This window comes from Cyclopterus lumpus, chromosome 19 (assembly GCF_009769545.1).
Source record: "Cyclopterus lumpus isolate fCycLum1 chromosome 19, fCycLum1.pri, whole genome shotgun sequence".
Taxonomy (NCBI): domain Eukaryota; kingdom Metazoa; phylum Chordata; class Actinopteri; order Perciformes; family Cyclopteridae; genus Cyclopterus; species Cyclopterus lumpus.
In genome coordinates this window covers 119,326-139,013 of record NC_046984.1, presented here as the reverse complement: position 1 = coordinate 139,013, position 19,688 = coordinate 119,326, and the positions used below count along the sequence as shown (strand labels likewise).

The following is a 19,688-nucleotide window of genomic DNA, read 5'->3' as shown; positions in this document are numbered from 1 at the left end:
CTGGCTAATGTCCACCATTGGTTCTTTTTACCACTCCACTCAACTGGCTTTATTAGCATGATGTAACACAGTACATATTGTCAAAAGTATTATCTTGACTGTGTTTATTTTCCAGGGACGCAAATTGTGCCTCTAAATCATTCAAATGTACTTGTAATAAATATACCACCTATTGATAATAATCATTTGACAATATATAATGTTAGTATCCAATGATGCCTTTATTAGTTAATCATTTTATATTTACGTACACATAAAACTTGCCGTTATTGTTTGGTTTATGTCACTTCTACTGCAAAGTCTATGAAGCAAGCGAAGAATGCTGATATAATAATGATTAAACTTAAATACAGTGAGAACGTATCTGCCATCATATCAATCAAATGAGACGTTAATGGTTTTTTCTTTTACAATCAACACTTGATGTGATGCCAGAAGACATGACACTGCTGCCTCCAGCTCAATCATTTATCACAGTTGAAAAGTGTGCGCAGCAAAGCTGACATAGGACTGACCTTGCCACATCAGGGGCAGGGGAGGGTCTGACATTCTTCATGACTGCCTGGATCCAGTTCCTGCGTATACCTGCTGTCATGGCCGACAGAGTGTGCACTACCTCCTGAGTCTAAACATTTAAAAGCACCATTACATTTACAATGTGATCTTATATGTAATGTGCTCCAACTGCCATACATTAAATATCAATTCATTATGAGGAGTTCTGTTTTTGTTTAGTCTAAGGATTGGGTAAACAGACAGACATAATTTAACCCTTCGGAAATAGTTAGGAGCAGTTCACTTGGGTTCAGTTTCTCTCTCAAGGACACTTCAACAGGCCAACAGCTAAAAACTTGTATTCGTTTCTGATTAATTTATCAGTATACAGAGAACCTCCGCAACATTTATTACATAACAAAATACTAAATCTATAGAACGATACCTATTTAAATCCTTAAAAAGTGAGAAAAACTGGACATTTGGACTTTTCATGACTGGATATATATTGCAGATATCTGTAATTAAATGTTTCCAATCATAAGAAAATGTCACAAATCCACAACCTCATTCTTCCAAGGAAAGATTACAGAAAGATTAATTTGGGCTTTCAAGTGGAGCATTTGTCAGATTAAAACTTGTGTGATAATTTGATATTATTCCAATTTTACGGAGCATTCTTTAGACATGTATACAGCTCATTCACAATATGCTTCTTGGTATGTGGGAGGAAGACAAAACACTCTTTCTATGATATTATAAGTGCTTGAAAAACATTTGTCCTTTATGAAAAGGCAAAGCTTCTTACATGTATTTGGAAACCATAGTTGCGTTGAGCCTGGTATTCAGTTACACTGTAGCAAGTAGACAGGTCAATCTCACCATCCAGGTCAGAGGCCTGAGGTAACGCAAAGACAAGAGACAAGGGGCAAACATGAAATAAAACAATGCACTGTTTAACAGAAATTATACAATAAGTATTCACAGAAAATAATAGGCTCACCTCCTCTGCAATGGAATCCTTGTAGTATCTCAGGCTGTGATCCGTCAAAACAAACCAGTATTTCTTCCACTACAACGTGGACAAGGAAAAAAAAGGCAAAGATGGGGTTCTCACATCCACAGCATGTTAAGATATATAAAAGAGGTAGTCACATATTGTACATCATTAACGCCTGTGTTGCAATGGCACAGAGTATGCCTCTCTCCGTATCATATAAAGATGTATTTTAAAGGCCTTCAGGCTCCACCCTGGTCTAGTCCAAGACACAACATCTAAGTGTGACCACACCTCTGTAAAGTGCTTTACGTGGTCAGCTCAGATGCTGTTTGAACTGGTGTTTCACTCCCTTTTTGATGACCCAATTCATTTTCATACAGAAACTTTATTTACTCAACTGTGTAAATGCATCTGGATGATATGAAGTAAGATATGCTCTTTCAATTTGGGTTTTACGTATGATTTTTTAAAACTTAAATTCTACATAAACAAAAAAACACAAATAATTAGGAATGTAATCATATATTTAGCTGTAGTTGGCACTTCGATTAACAGTTCATAACGTACCTGGCCTTGATCATCCAGCTTCACCATCCAACCTTTCTTGAAGTTCAGTAAATCTGGCTAAAAAAAAAAAAGTAAAGATGTTGAAATGTCTGAACAAAAGGATGGTGCCATGTCAAACTGTTCAACGTGCAAAATGTCATTTTGCCATGTCATTATTCTTTCTGAAAGTTTTGCAGTAGATTACCACCACATAATTTAAAATATGATAAAATAGAGCAGACTCCAAATTGATCCTGAAAGTTAAAGTAGCCTGAAACAATTCCTAAACAACACTGAATATGTCAAATAAAATGACTAAAGCACATGCTCACTCAGTCAGCTGAGGTAGAAGATTACCCTACCAATAGATCAAATACTGTCTAAATGTGGTCCACTCGTCCAGGGAGACTTTGTGCTACTTTAGCTGAGGATGCAGACCCCAGTGCTGTGATTCCACACAGTAGAAGAAACACACACGCATGTGAAGGGTGACCTCAGGAAGCAGTGGTCATTTGCGATATATACTTTCACACACAGACATACAAACACCTGTCTCGCTTGTCTGGCTGACAGGAATGCAGCAATTAACCACAGAATGGGTGCAATGAATACACGCAGCAGGCAAAGTCTGCACACAGAGGGAGCCGAATGAGGAGTATAACCTGGAGAGGAGAGGGCTGCATTGCCCCCCATAGCATGGAGGTTTGCCTACAACATTCACATCCTCACACCACCACACCATGCCCCAAGAAACATTGGGAAAATTCACACCTATAGCTATTTCCCCAGGAAAATGAGGGAATACGTTGGTTACTGAGCAGAGCTGTCATGCTCTGGACGACCACATAGACCAGGGGTATTCAACTAAAATTTAAAGAGGTCCAGTTAGAGAAATGTTCTTGAAGAAAAGGTCCAAAAGATCATAATGTACAATTAAAACACTTTTTAATAATATTTATTATCACGTAACATGTTCTTAGAAACTGCTCTTTCAGGGACACATCTGCTTGGAGATCAACCAGTTGCATCTGGAGAGGCCCAGGATTTACCCATTTAAAGTGCTGTGTGACTTCCTTTGAGAAGCCCCTGACATCAGTGATGATGAATGGGTTCTGAATGAACATGGTGAGCTGCTGTCCAAAGCTGAAGCTGTCAAAACGGTTGCTGAAGTTTACGATTAGCTTATCAATGAAGTCAACACAAGAAGACACATCTCTCTCTCCCTGAACCTGTTCCTGCACTGCTGGGAAGTGTGCAGTCTCCCTGCAGGTCTTCCTTGAACAACTCAAGTTTCTTTTGAAAGGAGCGCACAGCTGTCATCAGTTCACAAATTGAATTGTCCTTGCCCTGTAGCCTCAAATTCAGTTCATTCAGATGTGAAGTGATATCAACCAAAAAGGCCACATTATCCATCTGTTTCTCATTTTCTAAAAAGAGAGAAAACGGTGTTGCCTTCTGATGTCTTAGCTCTGACAAAAAAGATGGTACTTCTCTCCTGATGGACCAAAAGACCCTCCCTTTGCTGAGCCATCTCACATTATTATGCAGCAAAAGATCATTGGCATCAACTTCTCTGAGGAATTTCCTCAGCATGTGGTGCTGGGTGGAAGAAGATGCCCTGAGAAAATTGATCATTTTCATCATTGTATTCATCACCTCAGCATCTGACAGGGAGGCACAGAGGACAGATTGATGAATGATGCAATGGTAAACTATGATCTCTGGATTGTCCTCTTTCAGTCTTGCTACAGCTCCTTTCTCTCTCCCTATCATAGCAGGGGCTCCATCTGTGGCTATTAAAACCACTTGTTTTGGCTCTATTCCTCTCTTCGTTAACATCCCCTTAATGGCCAGGTAGATATCTTCTCCTCTTGTACTGGTCTGAAGGGGAGTGACACCTAACAGGTCTTCACAGAATGCTTTCTAATCTGACGTACACTAACAGCTGAGTATTGTCACAGATGTCAGTGGACTCATCAAACAGCTAAGCCTACACATGGTGCCTTTTGCATGGCTTCATTTAGCTGGGTTAGCACGTCCTGAGTTAATTTCTCACTTCTCTTTGTGGCAGATGATGGTGACATGGCTATTTGCTTTATCTTATCACAAAGCTCTTGTTTTGGTTTTCCGTCAAGTAGTGTTTCAGCGACGACACTCATGCATTCTTTGACAAGCCCTCCATCAGTAAATGGCTTTGTGTTGACCCAAAATCCAAGCAACTCTGAGGGAACACTCATGAGCACGTTGTTGGGCCGTGAATGTGTGGCTCAGGATCCTGGTGGACTGTTCATATTGGGCTGTGAGACCACTTATTTTCTGTGATCTCACTTCAGATTTGAGTGGGTATGTTTGTTCAAAACTTTTATGTTTTGTCTCATAATGGCGTTTCACATTGGCACTTTTAATAAGTGCCACGGTTTCTGAACATATAAGACACACTCGTTTTGTGCTCCCTGTGGGGAGTATGAACAGAAATGAGTCTGTCCATTCCGGATTAAATGCTCTATTTTCGCTGTCCACTTTTCTTTTTTATGTTTCGCTCAGTTTTACTGTCTCACTCGACTTTTTCTCAACTTTCTCCGGCGCAGTCGTCTGTTTCTCTCCCTTTGTTTTCTACATGTATCGCTATCTTTTTTTTTCTTTCTACCGTCTTTTCATGTGTAACCTGCCTCTAACTTTCTCATCTGTCTGCGCTGTCTGTTAAGAGACGTAATATTTACCAGCGAGAATGCATAGATTTGATTGGCTCAGTGGTATCACGTGGGATGGCTTAACTCGCATGCAATTGGTCTGTGCGTTTCCTCATCCACTAAACCACTACAGCAAAGACAGCAAAAGCTGCGCCGCGACGCCGGTTAAAAATAAAACCGCCCTGTCAGGTTTTAAATCATAAATCATCTTCTGTTGTGGCTGGCGGTCCGGGTCCGGATGGGACGGCTTCTGGGTCCGGACCCGGACCGCGGTCCGCCAGTTAGTGACCTATGACATAGACCTTTCTCTTAAAAATGTATCCTCCCAACTCTGCTACCTAACCGAATGTAGTTTCTCGCAACAACCCAGCGACCTCTCTCTACAAAGCTGAAGACCTGGCACTAATGCTGACCTTGGAGCCTTTAGTTGAGAAGAACAGGAGAGGCTTTGTCTGCTACACCAGAGACACACTGAAGCACGGTGGCGTTCAGACAGAATTTCAAGTGTGGATTAATGTTGGATCAAGAATCAATTCAATTCAATTTCAATTCAGTTTATTTTGTATAGCCCCAAATCACAAATTAGAAAGGGCTTTACAATCTGTACACAAACGACATCCCTGTCACAGGACCTCACATCGGAACAGGAAAAACTCCCCCAAAAATCCAGATTTCCACAATCCATGCAAACAGAAGGAGGTAGAGACGAGGGGTCATGGCAGGAGGCGTGGCCATTGAGGCAGGAGGCTGGCCCATTAGGTCGGAGGCATAGCAAAGGAGGCGGGCCAATGAGGCATGTGGCCAGGCCCAGACCATGGCGTAGGGGCCGATGCAGGAAGCTGGGGTAAGGAGTCAAGGGCAGGGCCCAGGAGCCAGGTTCCAGATACAGCCAGGTCCAATGGACCCTGTGAGGCGAGAAGGCAAAGACTCCGGGGAAGAAGTAGAGTTAGTAATGTGCAATGAAGAGACGTGAATTCATCCAGAAAGAGAGAGAGAGAAGAGGAGAGAGGAGCTCAGTGTATCCTAAGATGTCCCCCAGCAGCCTATAAGCCTATAGCGGTATATGTAGGGGCTGGACCAGGCCAAACCTGATTCAGCCCTAACTATAAGCGCTATCAAAGAGGAAAGTCTTAAGTCTACTCTTAAATGTGGTAATTGTGTCTGTCTCCCAGACTGAAAGTGGAAGCTGGTTCCATAAAGGAGGAGCTTAATAACTGGCTCCCATCCTACTTTTTAGGACTCTAGGAACCACAAGTAGCCCCGCATTTAGTGAACGCAGCTCTCTAGTGGGGCAATATGGTACTACAAGCTCCTTAAGCTATGATGGTGCATCACCAATTAAGGCTTTGTAGGTGAAAGAAGAATTTAAAATGTGATTCTTGATTTTACAGGGAGCCAGTGCAGAGCAGCTAAAACAGGAGTGAGTACACGAGCTGCAGCATTACAGATCAACTGGAGAGATGTAAGAGACTTATTAGAGCAGCCTAATTTGCAATAATCTAGTTTGGAAGTAACCAACGCCTGAACCTTTTTTTCTGCATCGCTTTGAGACAGGATGTGCCTGATTTTTTAAATGTTACGTAGGTGAAAAAAGGCAGTCCTTGAGATTTGTTTTACGTGGGAGTTAAAGGACAAGTCTCAGTCAAAGATAACGCCAAGATTCTTTACGGTGGTGTTAGATGCCAGGGCAATGCCATCTACAGAAACTATATCATTAAATAATTGATTTCTAAGGTGTTCTTGGACTAGTAAAATTATTTCTGAGTTGCAGGTCATCCAGGTTTTTATGTCTCTAAGACACGCTTGGAGTTTAGTGAGCTGGTTGGTTTCTTCTGGCTTGATCCATAGATATAATTGAGTATCATCTGCAAAACAATGAACGTTTATGGAGTGTTTCCTGATAATGTTGCCCAAAGGAAGCATATGTAAAAAGGTAAATAAAATTGATCCAAGCACAGAAACTTGTGGAACTCCGTGATCAACGTTGGTGGTCATTAAGGCTTCATCGTTTACAAATACAAATTGAGATCGATCTGATAAATAGGATTTAAACCAACTTATTGCGGTACCGTTTATGCCAATCTACTGATCTAGTCTCTGTAATAGGATGTCATGATCAATGGAGTCGAATACAGCACTAAGGTCTAACAAGACCAGTACATAGATGAGTCCTTTATCTGATGCAATCAGAAGGTCATTAGTCATTTTCACCAGTGCTGTCTCTGTGCTGTGGTGTTTTCTAAATCCTGACTGAAACTCCTCAAATAAACTATTCTGATGTAGAAAGTCACACAACTGATTTGCGACTACTTTCTTAGAGAGGAAGGGAAGGTTAGAGATTGGTCTGTAGTTAGCAAACACCTGTGGATCAAGAGTGGGCTTCTTCAGGAGAGGTTTAATTATAGCTACTTTGAAGGACTGTGTAGATGGCCTGTTAGTAAAGATACATTGATAATATCTAATAGAGAGGCGCTAATAAAAAATGTAAAACTTCTTTAAGCAGCCTTGTCGGGATGAGACAGGTAGACGGTTTAGAAGTAGAAACCGTTGAAGACAATTGGTCAAGGTTGATGGGAGAAAAGCCATCCAAATATACACCAGGGTATACAGCCGTTTCCAAGGCCACCCAAGGACAGATTGGCACTGGTTGAGGACAGGAGATCATCAATGTTGCCTCTAATAGTAAGAATCCTTTCATTGAAGAAGTTCATGAAGTCATTACTACTGAGGTCTATTGGAATACACGGCTCCACAGAGCTGTGACTCTCTGTCAGCCTGGCTACAGTGCTAAAGAGAAACCTGGGGTTGTTCTTATTTTTCTCTATTATTGATAAGTAATAGGCTGCTCTGATGCAAGATGTTATCATATGCTGTATCATCTGCCTTGGCCCTGCTGATGCGCCCCACCCCTCTCTACCTCCTGCTGTGTCATGGATTGTGGAGGTCCACATTCTGTCATATTTATTGAATGTATTTATGTAACTCTGTAACTCTGTTCATTCTGTACACATGACATCTATTGCATCTGTCCATCCGGTGAGAGGGATCCTCCTCTGTTGCTCTCCTGAAGGTTTCTTCACTTTTTTCCCTGTGAAAGGTTATTTTGGGGGAGTTTTTCCTGATCCAATGTGAGGGCCTGGGACAGGGATGTCGTATGTGTACAGATTGTAAAGCCCTCTGAGGCAAATTTGTAATTTGTGATATTGGGCTATATAGAATAAACTGAATCTTTACATATCTAACAATCTTCTTGACAAGAGCACTAGTTTCTTTGCAGTTCATATGCAGGCTTTTTAGCAGTATTCTGGGACACAATGTGTAGCATAAAACTGAAGCAATCATTTGATTCATTGTTTGAAACTAAATTAATCTGCATCTTAAATTTTAACAAATAATTCAAGCAAAAACACCAATCATGACCTAGCAAGCCAACAAATGCTTTCAAGTAGTGTTGAGATCCCAAAAGAGCTGCCCTGAGTGAAAGGGTGGACTTTAAGATCAGGCCAAGGAACTATAGTCCTATAGCTTATATACAAAATGAGTGGAACCTAAAAGTTCATTTTGCATTTGTGTAGTGTGATTTAATAACCATGAGGTAATATGTAATGTTTATTCTGTGTGTGTAGGTTAACTTGTCTTGCAGATGATTGTGCATAGACAGTGTTTTAGGAACTGTTGTGGCTAGTGAAGGGAATTGTTTATACACTGCAGGGTCACCCTGCTCTGATCCGTACATGAAGACTGTTCAGCTGAAATCCTTTGCTTTTATAAGAAGTTAAGCAACGTTGGTGTTGAATACTTTTATTTAATTCTGTGGACTGAAATCACTTAATGGGTGGAAACTGTGAAATGTTACGATCAGCTCAGGAAGGACCAGTAAAATAGTGACCGAAGAGAATGTGAATCAAAATGTGTGTGCATCAAACCGAAGAAGAGAGGGTGTCGAAAAAGTGTGCCTGTGACTATGAGACTGGGTGTAAGTGTTTGAAAGAGGTGGGAATGGCACAGCTGAGGACGATAAAAAAAAGAGAAGAATCGCAACATCGAGAGGGATTTGACGCGGGACACCATCCGGTATTCAGCTGAGAACAATAGAACATTGTCCGGGACAAACATCTGAGAACTTGTTATCTGCTCACAAATTAGTGTAGTTCTTATACACACAGAACACGAAACATCTTGGCTACATTTTTTTATATATCTGTACGTATCCTGCATCTCTGACGCATTATGAAAACTTTAATCCACGCCTTCATCACCTCCAGAATTGACTATTGCAATAGTATACTTTATGGCTTTATCTTCCAAAATCCTAAACAAACTCCAATACATCCAGAACTCTGCTGCTCGCCTGCTCACCCACTCCCGCTCCCGTGATCACATCACCCCTGTTCTCCAGGACCTTCACTGGCTCCCCGTTCCACAACGGATCCAATACAAAGTCCTTCTCCTCACTCACAAAGTACTCCATAATCAGGCCCCCTCCTACCTCACAGACCTGCTCCACCACCATAGTCCATCCCGTTGGCTACGCTCCTCTGATGCCAATCTCCTATCCATCCCACAGGACCAAGCACCGGACGTGGGGGGACAGAGCCTTCTCCATATCTGCCCCCTCCCTCTGGAACTCTCTCCCCAAACTCATCCGAGACTGCACTGATCTTTCCTTATTCAAATCGCAAATCAAAACCCACCTGTTCAGAACTGCTTTTAATGTGTGACTGTTTGTTTTAGTTTTTTATTAGGGTCCGAGCGACTCAGAAAGTCCCTATTTGTTTTACCTGTATTTTAGTTATTCTTATTTTTAGGATGTTATAATTATGTGAAGTGTCTTTGAGTATCATGAAAAGCGCTATATACAGTTGATGCATTATTATTATTATTATTATTATTATTATAGTCCTAAAAGGACGCAATAAACTCACTATGGACGTGTCCAGGGGACGCAGAATCACTCTTTACATTTTTTTAGAAATGAGGGACAGGAGACAACATCATGGCTAATTTCCTCTCTGCTTGGATCTGTAACAGCTGTCCAGTACCCATGTTCATCGTCTAAATTATTGCAGGAGACACTAAATATCCCTGCTTGCAACATACTACAGACTTTCAAAGGACATCTTTTAACTACAACTAGTCAAGTTTCATGTTTGTGATGACTCAATTCATTTTCTTATTATATGACATTTGACATTGACATTTTGATCACTGTATGCATTAAAATCGTTGGTAGTCACAGAATATTCTGTAAACCCTGGACCTTGATGAGGCTGTTTTACAAAAACAAAAGATGAGTAAACACTCACCGTCATGACTGACTCAGTGGTCCTTCTGTCCAGGGACTTGGCTCTCCTCAGAGGCAGATGGGCGGAGGGAAAATCCAGACCCTGGCCTACGTCATGCCTCTGCACCTAAACAACACACGTGCAAGTTTGTCTACATCAGTGGTTCTCAAACTTTTTCTGTCGCGCCCCACTTCGGAGGAAGAAAAATGTTCGTGCCCAACTGCCCCAACAAAATTGTAACAAAATGTTTTTTGTAACTCCTCCATCTGTGCCTTTTCAAAGTATATGCATGTGTAACTTAACAAAGATAAAATAAATGATAAACTGAGTCCACCTCCTCTTTGCAGAATAATATGTGTATGGATAATATGTGTACAATTTCAATTATATTGTACTGTCTTGTATGACATATGTCATGTTTAATACTGAGCTCAAAGACTCGCGACAACACTTTTCCTGGTGAGAGCCACTGAGCTTCGCTGTGAAACAGCTGAAAGCTCCGCTCCCGTCTCTCCACACAGTGCGGAAAACAGTCGTGCTTTCGGGGGTCTTGTTTTTATTAAATTGACTACACTGATAGCATCGGTCAAAACCTTGTGTAGTTCACGGCACATCTAATAATAATAATAATAATCCATTTAATTTATATAGTGCTTTTCAAGATACTCAAAGACACTTTACATTATACACCGTAGACACAGCTACGGGGAGCAATGCAGGGTTAAGTGTCTTGCTCAAGGACACATCGACTAGGGCGGGGATTGAACTGCCAACCCCTTGATTGAAAGACGGGCATGCTAACCACTGACCCATAGTCGCCCGAATCTAGCGCCATCTAGCGCCTCTCTGTGAATGACAGTGTGTCCATTGACCTGTAATACCTCGGCGCCCCACAGTTTGAGAACCACTGGTCTACATTGTTTTTATACCCATGGTTAATTAACTAAAAAATATGTAAACAAATAAATATAAAATAATGGCACTTTTTACTTTTTGAGATTCAACATGTGAAATACAGATATCACAGATGATATTTAGTACGTCATCTGATTTGGTCTGTTTGGGTGGGTGGGCAATTATCTACTGTGGAGAAATGTCATGACAACCTGCTCCGCTCAGAGCAAAAGACAATGAAACAAAAACACACTGATAGCAGAAGTGTCCTTGAGCAAGACACTGAACCCCCAGTTGCTCCCCGGGCGCTTGACGGCAGCCCACTGTTCCTTAATGACTAAGGTTGGGTCAAATGCAGAGAAGAATTTCCCCACGGGGATCAATAAAGGATATATTATTATTATTGCTAAAGTGTGTTAAGTGTGTGGAATTTATAGTTTTCTTTTTTATCGTGCCATTGAGAATTGTGGATTTTCACTGATATTAAATGGTAAATGGACCTGTACTTGTATAGCACTTTTCTAGTCTTCTCAAAGGCTTCACTCAAAGCGCTTTAACACTACTTATCATCATTCACCCATTCATACACTGATTGCAGTGGCTAAGGTTCAACCTGCCCATTATCACTGTAGACACAGCTACGGGAGCAATTTAGGGCTAAGTGTCTTGCCCATGGACACATTGAGATGGGCTAGCATAGCCGGGGATTGAACCCCCGATCCTCTCATTGAAGAACAATCCTGCTCTCCACTAAGCCACAGTCACCCCAGTATCAACTACTCACACACACATATATGGGTTACCTCTCTGTGGAAGTGCCTGTGCTCACTTCGGCCCCGTCTGGCTGCACTCCTGCTTAATTCTTCCACCTCCAGTTTCTCTGGATTCTCCAGCTCCAAGGCCTCCAACTTCTCAATAACAACGCAGCGGCTGCAACACACACACACACACACACACACACACACACACACACAGACAGAGAGAGTAAAAAGAAGTGTAAAATCAGTGGTGTCGCCTCAAAACCAATCCATAAATAGTTGACTTGCTGCTCTGTTTTTTTTTTATCCGCCGTGTCATTCCAGCTGATGTCTGGTTCACATCTAACAAACACATTAAACACACAGGAATGACTGTAGAGGTAGAGCAATACTTGGCCTGATAGCAGCGTGCTGTCTTTGTTGATAGGTGAAATAACTAATCAGCCTCTAATTTAACATGCAAATGTTAGTGGACTGCTTCTTTGGAATCTCAACTCCATACTACACAACACTATGGTCTGGAAATACTTGAATCTCTGGCTTATCCTTTTACAGACACACACACACACACACACACACACACACACACACACACACACACACACACAAACACACACAATTCTGTGACGAAGTTTTGATGTGCACACATAAACCATCACAACTGCTGTGGTTCTAATGGGAGGGATAAGTAATGGCTGTATATACTGGGATTTGTGAGGCCATTTGAATATCCTTTGTGTGCATTTCTGAGAAGATCTGTTTCATATTTTTTCTTTCTTTTTTTTAACTGTAAGCATAGACTGTATGAACACACAGTCACTGTACTTTCCATTCAGTAATCTGCCTCTCGGTCACTGCTGCTGTTTGTAAAGAGATCATAGGTCAGACACACGTCAGAAACAGCAACATTTCAAACAAGCCAAGAGGGTGAGGTGGGTGTCATCTGTAATAGTAAAATATAGCAATGTCATGTTGTGGGAAAATGGAGCTAAGGTGACCAGGGATATTATGGCAGAGTGATTTAGGGTAGTGGGAAAATATGGAGCAGACCAGCCTGCTATCGTAAAATCAATTGCATTCCACACTGGGGGTTAGAGGAAGCAGATACAAGATCTCTGGGTCTTAATCAAGATAAGGAGCTGACCCTTCCGGATGAAGGAGAGGGAACTTCTTCTTTGAAGTCCTCATACAATCCAGACTCTGCACTTTTGTTGTTAGACCGGGGCTAAGGGGCGTAACACTCATGTTGTATAGGTAATGGTGTGACGTGTACTTCATTGAATCTTGTGTCACAGAGTTCCCTGAGAAGCTGTGTCATAACTTTCCTTCTTGCAAGAAATAAAACAGATACCGGCAACTTTGATTAAGAGACTTCATTCCTCCTCTCCCGATTGACAGAAGAAATCTTCCATTACACATCTTAACACCGTTATGGAACGGAAGCAACAGACAAGAGAAGCTGACACTGACCTCCTCTCAGGGCTGTGGACGGCATCCCTTTCCTGCCTGTCAGGGCTCCTGAACCGACTCCTCTTCTCTGCCTTTCTGGTCTCTGCCTCCAGCCTTCGGGATCTAGTGTCATGGTGACTGTAGGAGTGGCCGCCCCTCTGGTTGGCTGGGTGGCTGTCGTTGCTAGTGACAGTGCTGCCGCTGGCGTCCGAGTCCAGAGAGCTGACTGAGCCACTGATGTGTGAGCCGTTAGAGAGCAGGGAGCTGCCGGAGGGGAAGGGGTCGCTTGGAGATGGGGAGAGGCAGCGTGGGACGCCGCCCAAACTTGAGCATGAGCCTGTTGGGGAGAGCATGTCACTGGGGGGCTGGGGTGCAGAGCCATGCAGCGCCAAGCCGCCCCAGTCCACTTCATCACCATTCAGTGAGCCGGCGTCAAAGCCCTGTGGCGCACAGTCAACTACACAAGAGAAACAGAAGACGCCACACTTTCATAGCAAACCCCTTATACCTCAGGAACATTCACAACATTTGTTCCCCTTTTTTTCTATTTCATGGACCACTACACAAAGATGGTATTCCTCCTTACCTGCAGGGGGCAGCGGTGATCCTGGAGTCAGGTCAGGGGCCCAGACTGTAGCCCCCTCAGCCTCTCTCTGGTTCAGCTCCTCCTGCCAGATAATGGAGCTCGAGTCTGGAACCTTCTCTGCCTCTGGGATACCAGAGCCGGTCACTGCTACCTTGGCTGGACCTGGCTCCTGGACATGGACACATGAAACCGTCAAAAACAATGAAACAAGACAAGTGGATTATAAAATCAAGCTGTGTATTGTGTAGAAGTATTACCTGGGAGGTTGTAGGCTCCACCTTGCGTTTCTTTTTCTGGTTCTGTTTGTTAGTTCGGGGGTATACCACCAGCTGTTCACTCCACCTGGACACAGAGGAGAGTGTTTTTTTACATGTTTGTATGCACATCCTATCATCAACAGACACATCTCGACTACTAACCCATTGATGATCTCTTTATTCTCTCCTCTGATGAAGTACACCTGGTCCGGGGTGATGATGCACAGGGAGTTCTTCTGACCTGTCTTTGGCTCCGCATCTATGACATCAGTGCAGAGGTTCATGTTCACTGTGCCCTGAGGCAGCGTGCTTGGCTAGAGGAGACACAACATGACATATTAGCCAGTGTAGCTTATATTATTAGCTGGCTGTGTCTGAAGCCGGTCCTGGCTCCTGCCTCCTTGACCCTGCTTCCTGCATCCAGCCCCTGGCCTGGCCTCCTTCCCAATGGCCCTGCCTCTTTTGTGCCTCCTGCCAGAATTGAATTCCTCATCTGCCTTTTTTGAGAGGCAGTACTTTTTCTAATGTTTTTCGGTGTTTCACTATGGGAATCGCCTCGGTGTGACCAACTATGGAAGCTCCAATGACTATGTCCGTCAGTGACAGACAGGTCACGCCCCCTCATATTACCAGTTAACAACCCTCTCACAAATAATTCTCGCTTTCTTCCCATGAAGAAACTATAGCTCCCTTAGCTCATCTAGGCTAGCTTGTATTTTCTACACAATAGTTCACAGACGACTAAGTCGCCAAATGCAGTTCCTGGCTTCAGTCTGGATTTGCTGAGTAAGTAGATTTACTTCAGAAGAAGTCTATTTGAGACGTTACAAAGAATATTCCAGCAGTGTCCACGTCAAGGCTAGCTGTTCCCCAGTCTACCCTGCATTTGTTTTATAGGTGTTGTCGGTGACTGTGTGACATTATTCGCATTATAACGCGTAACCAGGTTTCAGTTTGCATTTGTTTGTTAGCCGAGCACAGTGCCCCGAGTACAGCTAAAGTGTCACGCCGAGTGACTTCTTACGGGTCCGCTGTTAGCCCAGGCTAAACTTCTTTTTCCTAGCGCAATTTACAGAAAGGCTAACGCATTGTGGTGTATATATATTTCCCTTCCTTTCCAATTGTCATGTCGTCCGCCGTTACCCCGCCAAAGGGTGGGAACCGAAAGTCAAAGAGGCTGCATCCCGCTTGTGCCTTGTATTATGTGGGGAGTCCATCTGTGGCTCAGTGGTGAGCAGGGTCTTCCTTCAATTAGAGGATCGGTGGTTCGATCCCTGGCTACGCTAGCCCATGTGTCCTTGGGCAAGACACTTAACCCCAAATTGTTCCCGTGGCTGTGCCTACGGTGTGTGAATGTGTGTAAATGTTAGCTACTCCTGACGGGGCAGGTGGAACTGTAGCCCCTTCCATCATAGTATGAATGGGTGAATGATGACAACTAGTGTAAAAGCGCTTTGAGTGGTCGGAAGATTGGAAAAGCGCCACACAAGTACAGGTCCATTTACCTTTTACCATCTCGGGCAGGGGCCCTCATCTAATGTGCATAGCTTGCATGGAGGCTGACTTATAGGCTTCATTAATTTGCCCTTCCTGCTTGAAGTTTGCTCAAGGGTTTGCCAACCCGGCCTTTGTGTTTAAGGTCTTGGAGTCAGCATACAGATGTCCAACAGTTTTTCACCCACCTCTATTCTACTCGGAGAAGGAGTGGAGGCACATTATGCCCGGTGCGAGCACTGCATGTGTATGCAAGTAGATCGGTAGGTTTCAGAAAAGGGGATCAGCTGTTTGTGTCCTGGGCCACTCCCCACAAAAAGGCAAGCCATTGTCCCGCCAGAGGCTGTCCCACTGGATTGTAGAGGCCATATCTCTGGCCTATCGTTGTAGGGGTTTGCAGCCCTCCCAGAGTTTTGAGGGCTCATTGCACAAGGAGTAATACCTGGTTCTTTGATAACAGAGGGAGGTGTTTCACCGCCACATCCCTCTTTACATTGACACAGGAAAAAATCGGTTGCGACTGTGGTAATATGACGGGGCATGGCCCTAGCACAGTTTGACATTTCTGTCACTAACAGATGTAGTGTCATTGGAGCTCTGATAGTTGGCCACGCCAAAGTGCTATAGTTGACGATATATCTAAATGTTGTCCATATTGTTCAGAGTTGTCTGCTTTAAAAACGAAAGTTACGGATGTAACTACGGTTCTATGAATCCTGGATGCGGTGGTTAGCACTAGATATCTCCACCTCTCAGGGTTGCCCATGACGTGGAAACACTCCTGGGCCCACCATAACAGACGAAAAGCTGCTCTGACCACCGTATGCCTGCTTTGACCTCACCTCACCCAATGGGGGGTCAAACTGTGCAAGCTGGATAGGCTGGTTGACATATGAGCGTGCCAGCACCTATAGGAGAAACGCTGCATTAGACCACAGTGTGACACCCGAGCCATCTGACTTCCACCTCAGAAAGGATTCCCTCACCAACAGGGCATGTAGCTCGCCTACTCGCTTTGCCAAGGAGAAAAACAGTCTTTGCAGTCAGCCATCTCAGCTCTGCCTCCACCAAGGGTTCGAAAGGGAAACAAGTCCAGTACCACGGACAAGTCCCATGGAGGAGCCTTAGGGGTGCTCGGTGGACACAGTCGCTAAGCCCCTTTTAAGAAGAGGGACACCAACTTGTGGCTCCCGTGTCATTGTTGACTTTATCATGCTGCCATGAAATAGCAGCTACGTACTACCTCAGGGTAGAGGGAGACCAGCCCTTATCTAGGATGGACTGCAAAAACTAGAGTACAGTAGGCACGGGGCACTGCACTGGGTCCTTATTGGGAGCCACACACGAGTCGGAAAACAGCCTCCATCTACATTTGTACTGTAGAAGGGTAGATGGCGCTCTGGCATTCAGAATAGTCCTCCTGACTGGTTCTGTGCAGTCACTCAGCAGACGGTCGGGCCCTGCAACGGCCAGGCCCATAGTTGAAGGTGGATGGGGTTGGGATGCCAGATCCGAACCCCTAGCTGCAATAGGAGGTCCCTCCCATCGGGAAGGCGCCATGGCAGCCCACAGCTGAGTCTGTGCAACAGGGGAAACCAAGTCCTGGCTGGCCACAACGGGGCCACAAGTAAAAAACTGGCCCTGTCGAAGGTCCCTGAGGAGCGTTGGCAAGATCAGGGGAAAGCTTGAAGGCTCTCTGGCCACATGTGAGCCAGGGCATCCGTGAAAGGTAATTTTCTATTTTTTTGGGAGTTTTTCCTGATCCGATGTGAAGTCCTGGGACATGTATGTCGCATGTGTATAGATTGTAAAGTCCTCTGAGGCAAATTTGTAATTTGTGATTTGGGGTTATACAAAATAAACTGAATTTAATTTAGAGGGGAGTGAGGACACTCTTCGTATGGCAACTGTAATTATTGGTGTTCTACTGGTAGCTGTCCGAATTAGCATAGCCTCAAGTTAGCCTGAGTGGAGACACTCTGCTAGCTATAACAGCAGCAATGTTACCAAGGCCATTGTACACGCCATCAGTATCGCCATCAGCTTAACCTCACTAGCGTCCCACCAGTTAGGGACACTCTGCTCACTGAAAGCCGGTCGCGATAGTGTATCAATCTAGCCACAGCAAGGGGACACGCTCTCGTTAGTGCTCCACTCGATTAGCAGGAGCGAGAGCGCCAACCGTGGAATCTGCTGTTGTAGAAAACAATGTTAGTCAATCTCACTCGTTGATGCTTCACAATGTAAAAGGTGGACAACCTGGTGAAGACCGAAGATAGATGCGTCCTCTGGTCCGAACTTAGAAAAAACACACCATTCCCTCTTTCTTTCTTTCAATCATTTTATTTTTAAGTTTTTACAAGTTACATATTACCTCACATTACTAGACAAAAAAATAAATAAATAAATAAAAATTACATAACAACCAACTATACGAACAATCAGACAAGGACAGAAAAACACGGACATAAATCGAACATAAATCACCATTCCCTCTTAAGAGGGACAGCTTGTCGCAGCCTTTGGAGGGCGAGAGACCCGCAACTTCGACCAGTGGCTACATGGATACAAGCGACGAGCTTCAGTTATTTCTCTGTACAAGTTCAGCTTTAGCTGATGCTAACATAGTAGTTAGCCTGCGTAACGAAAAGATGAAAAAGGACTGATCTCAGGGTGACGCCGGAACTTATACCCGGCTGGGGTCATCCAAGGTGACATTGTTGGTATTAAGACTCAACCTGCATGTGCGCGAGACATATATCCAGTGAGAGATATCCAGTGCTTAGCACCGCCTCTGGTGGTCAGGAAGGATGAAATAGAACTACATTACATGTCATTTAGCTATGAGACAGATGTGCTTACTTATGTGTACTTATGACACTTAAAAAAATATCTTGTAGTAAAAACGTGAATACACTCAACAACATCCTGATGTAACTTTTGTATGACAATAATACACGCATTGTCATTTGAATCTCATTAACATCAAAGCAAAGACATCCCCTAAACTTCCTCTCCAACCGTCCCTGTGTCTGCTCTGAATCTTACGGCTCTGTTATCAGGCTTTGCTGCTACAGATGTATAACAGGTGCTGAGTCCCTTTTCAGCTCCTTTTAAAGCCACTGAACAGAACCCAGATCCAGCTTTATTAAGATAAGCCGCTAAACCCCCAGGGCTTGCCAAATATGTCAATAATATTGCGTCCCACTAAAGAAATAAGATGCTGTGGAGGAATTTCCTCCACTATGAAGAAAGATCTCGTTTGAAAATAAGTAGGTTTGTAGAGCCCTGCAGTGCGGTAAGTGGCATTTACTTAGATGAGAATCGTAACATACATGCAGTACATTAAGTACTTTAAAAAAGCTGAGACTATAAACAGTATAGACAAATCTATTACCACCAATAGCCCTTTTTGAATGCTTGAAAACTTCCAGAAAGTATGGTGCCACAGGAACTAAACTCTGGAACTATCTATTATCTACTATCTATCTATACACCTATTAAGACTACAATAATTAGTTAATTCATCAGTTAATCTACTGACAGAAATGTATCAGCAATTTGATAATAAGTATAGGCCGAATGTGGCTCAGTGGAAGAGCAGAGTCGTCTTTCACCCAGAGGATCGGCAGTTCGATCCCCGGCTCCGCTAGTCTCGATGTGTCCTTGGGCATGATACTTAACCGCAAATTACTCCCGTAACCTTGCCTATGATGTGTGAATGGGTGTGAATTTATCTCTGCAAAAATTACAAACCAACCAGCTCTGAAATCTCCTCAAGATTCAGGCCTTGCATTCAGGGTTGATGTGGTTGAAGTGCCGAAGAAGCTATCTAGCTGCAACCATGCCCTGATGCACAAACAGGTCAAGTCCATAATTTACCGCCAGCTGCAAACTATGTGCAAAACAGACAACTGAGTGCCAGTTCACCTTGGCAGCAGAGATTGTAACTCCAGTTGCACTCACAGTGACTATCAACACACTAATACCACCTGTGCTTTTGGACTCTCTCTGCGACAACCAGGTGATACGGACACCTGTTACAAACATAAGAGACTTGACTTGAACTCCAACTCAAAGACTTGACCTCTAGCTCAAAGACCTGACCTCCATCTTAAAGACTTGACTTGGACTTGTGACCAAAGACTTGGCTTGGACAAAAAAACTACTTGTGAGCATCTTTGGTTGGCCACGAGTCTCGTAGTTTAGCCGAGAGTTTGTCAGGTGTGTATCT

At 43.6% G+C, this 19,688-nt stretch overlaps 1 protein-coding gene across 4 annotated transcripts in view; it reads right to left on the bottom strand.

The window, feature by feature from the left end:
• mprip (myosin phosphatase Rho interacting protein) overlaps window positions 1–19,688 on the bottom strand; it is a 51,447-nt gene that overhangs the window by 13,163 nt on the left and 18,596 nt on the right. For 2 of the 4 annotated variants that reach the window (XM_034557937.1, XM_034557936.1), the window contains exons 4-13: window positions 14,123–14,274; window positions 13,961–14,045; window positions 13,704–13,872; window positions 13,139–13,574; window positions 11,714–11,840; window positions 10,038–10,142; window positions 2,063–2,119; window positions 1,499–1,567; window positions 1,304–1,393; window positions 516–625 (exon numbers count right to left, since the gene is read on the bottom strand). In XM_034557937.1, the coding sequence (XP_034413828.1) occupies window positions 516–625; window positions 1,304–1,393; window positions 1,499–1,567; window positions 2,063–2,119; window positions 10,038–10,142; window positions 11,714–11,840; window positions 13,139–13,574; window positions 13,704–13,872; window positions 13,961–14,045; window positions 14,123–14,274 (1,400 nt within the window). The remainder of the gene's footprint in view (window positions 1–515; window positions 626–1,303; window positions 1,394–1,498; window positions 1,568–2,062; window positions 2,120–10,037; window positions 10,143–11,713; window positions 11,841–13,138; window positions 13,575–13,703; window positions 13,873–13,960; window positions 14,046–14,122; window positions 14,275–19,688) is intronic. The other 2 variants (XM_034557938.1, XM_034557939.1) reach the window with 1 other exon arrangement.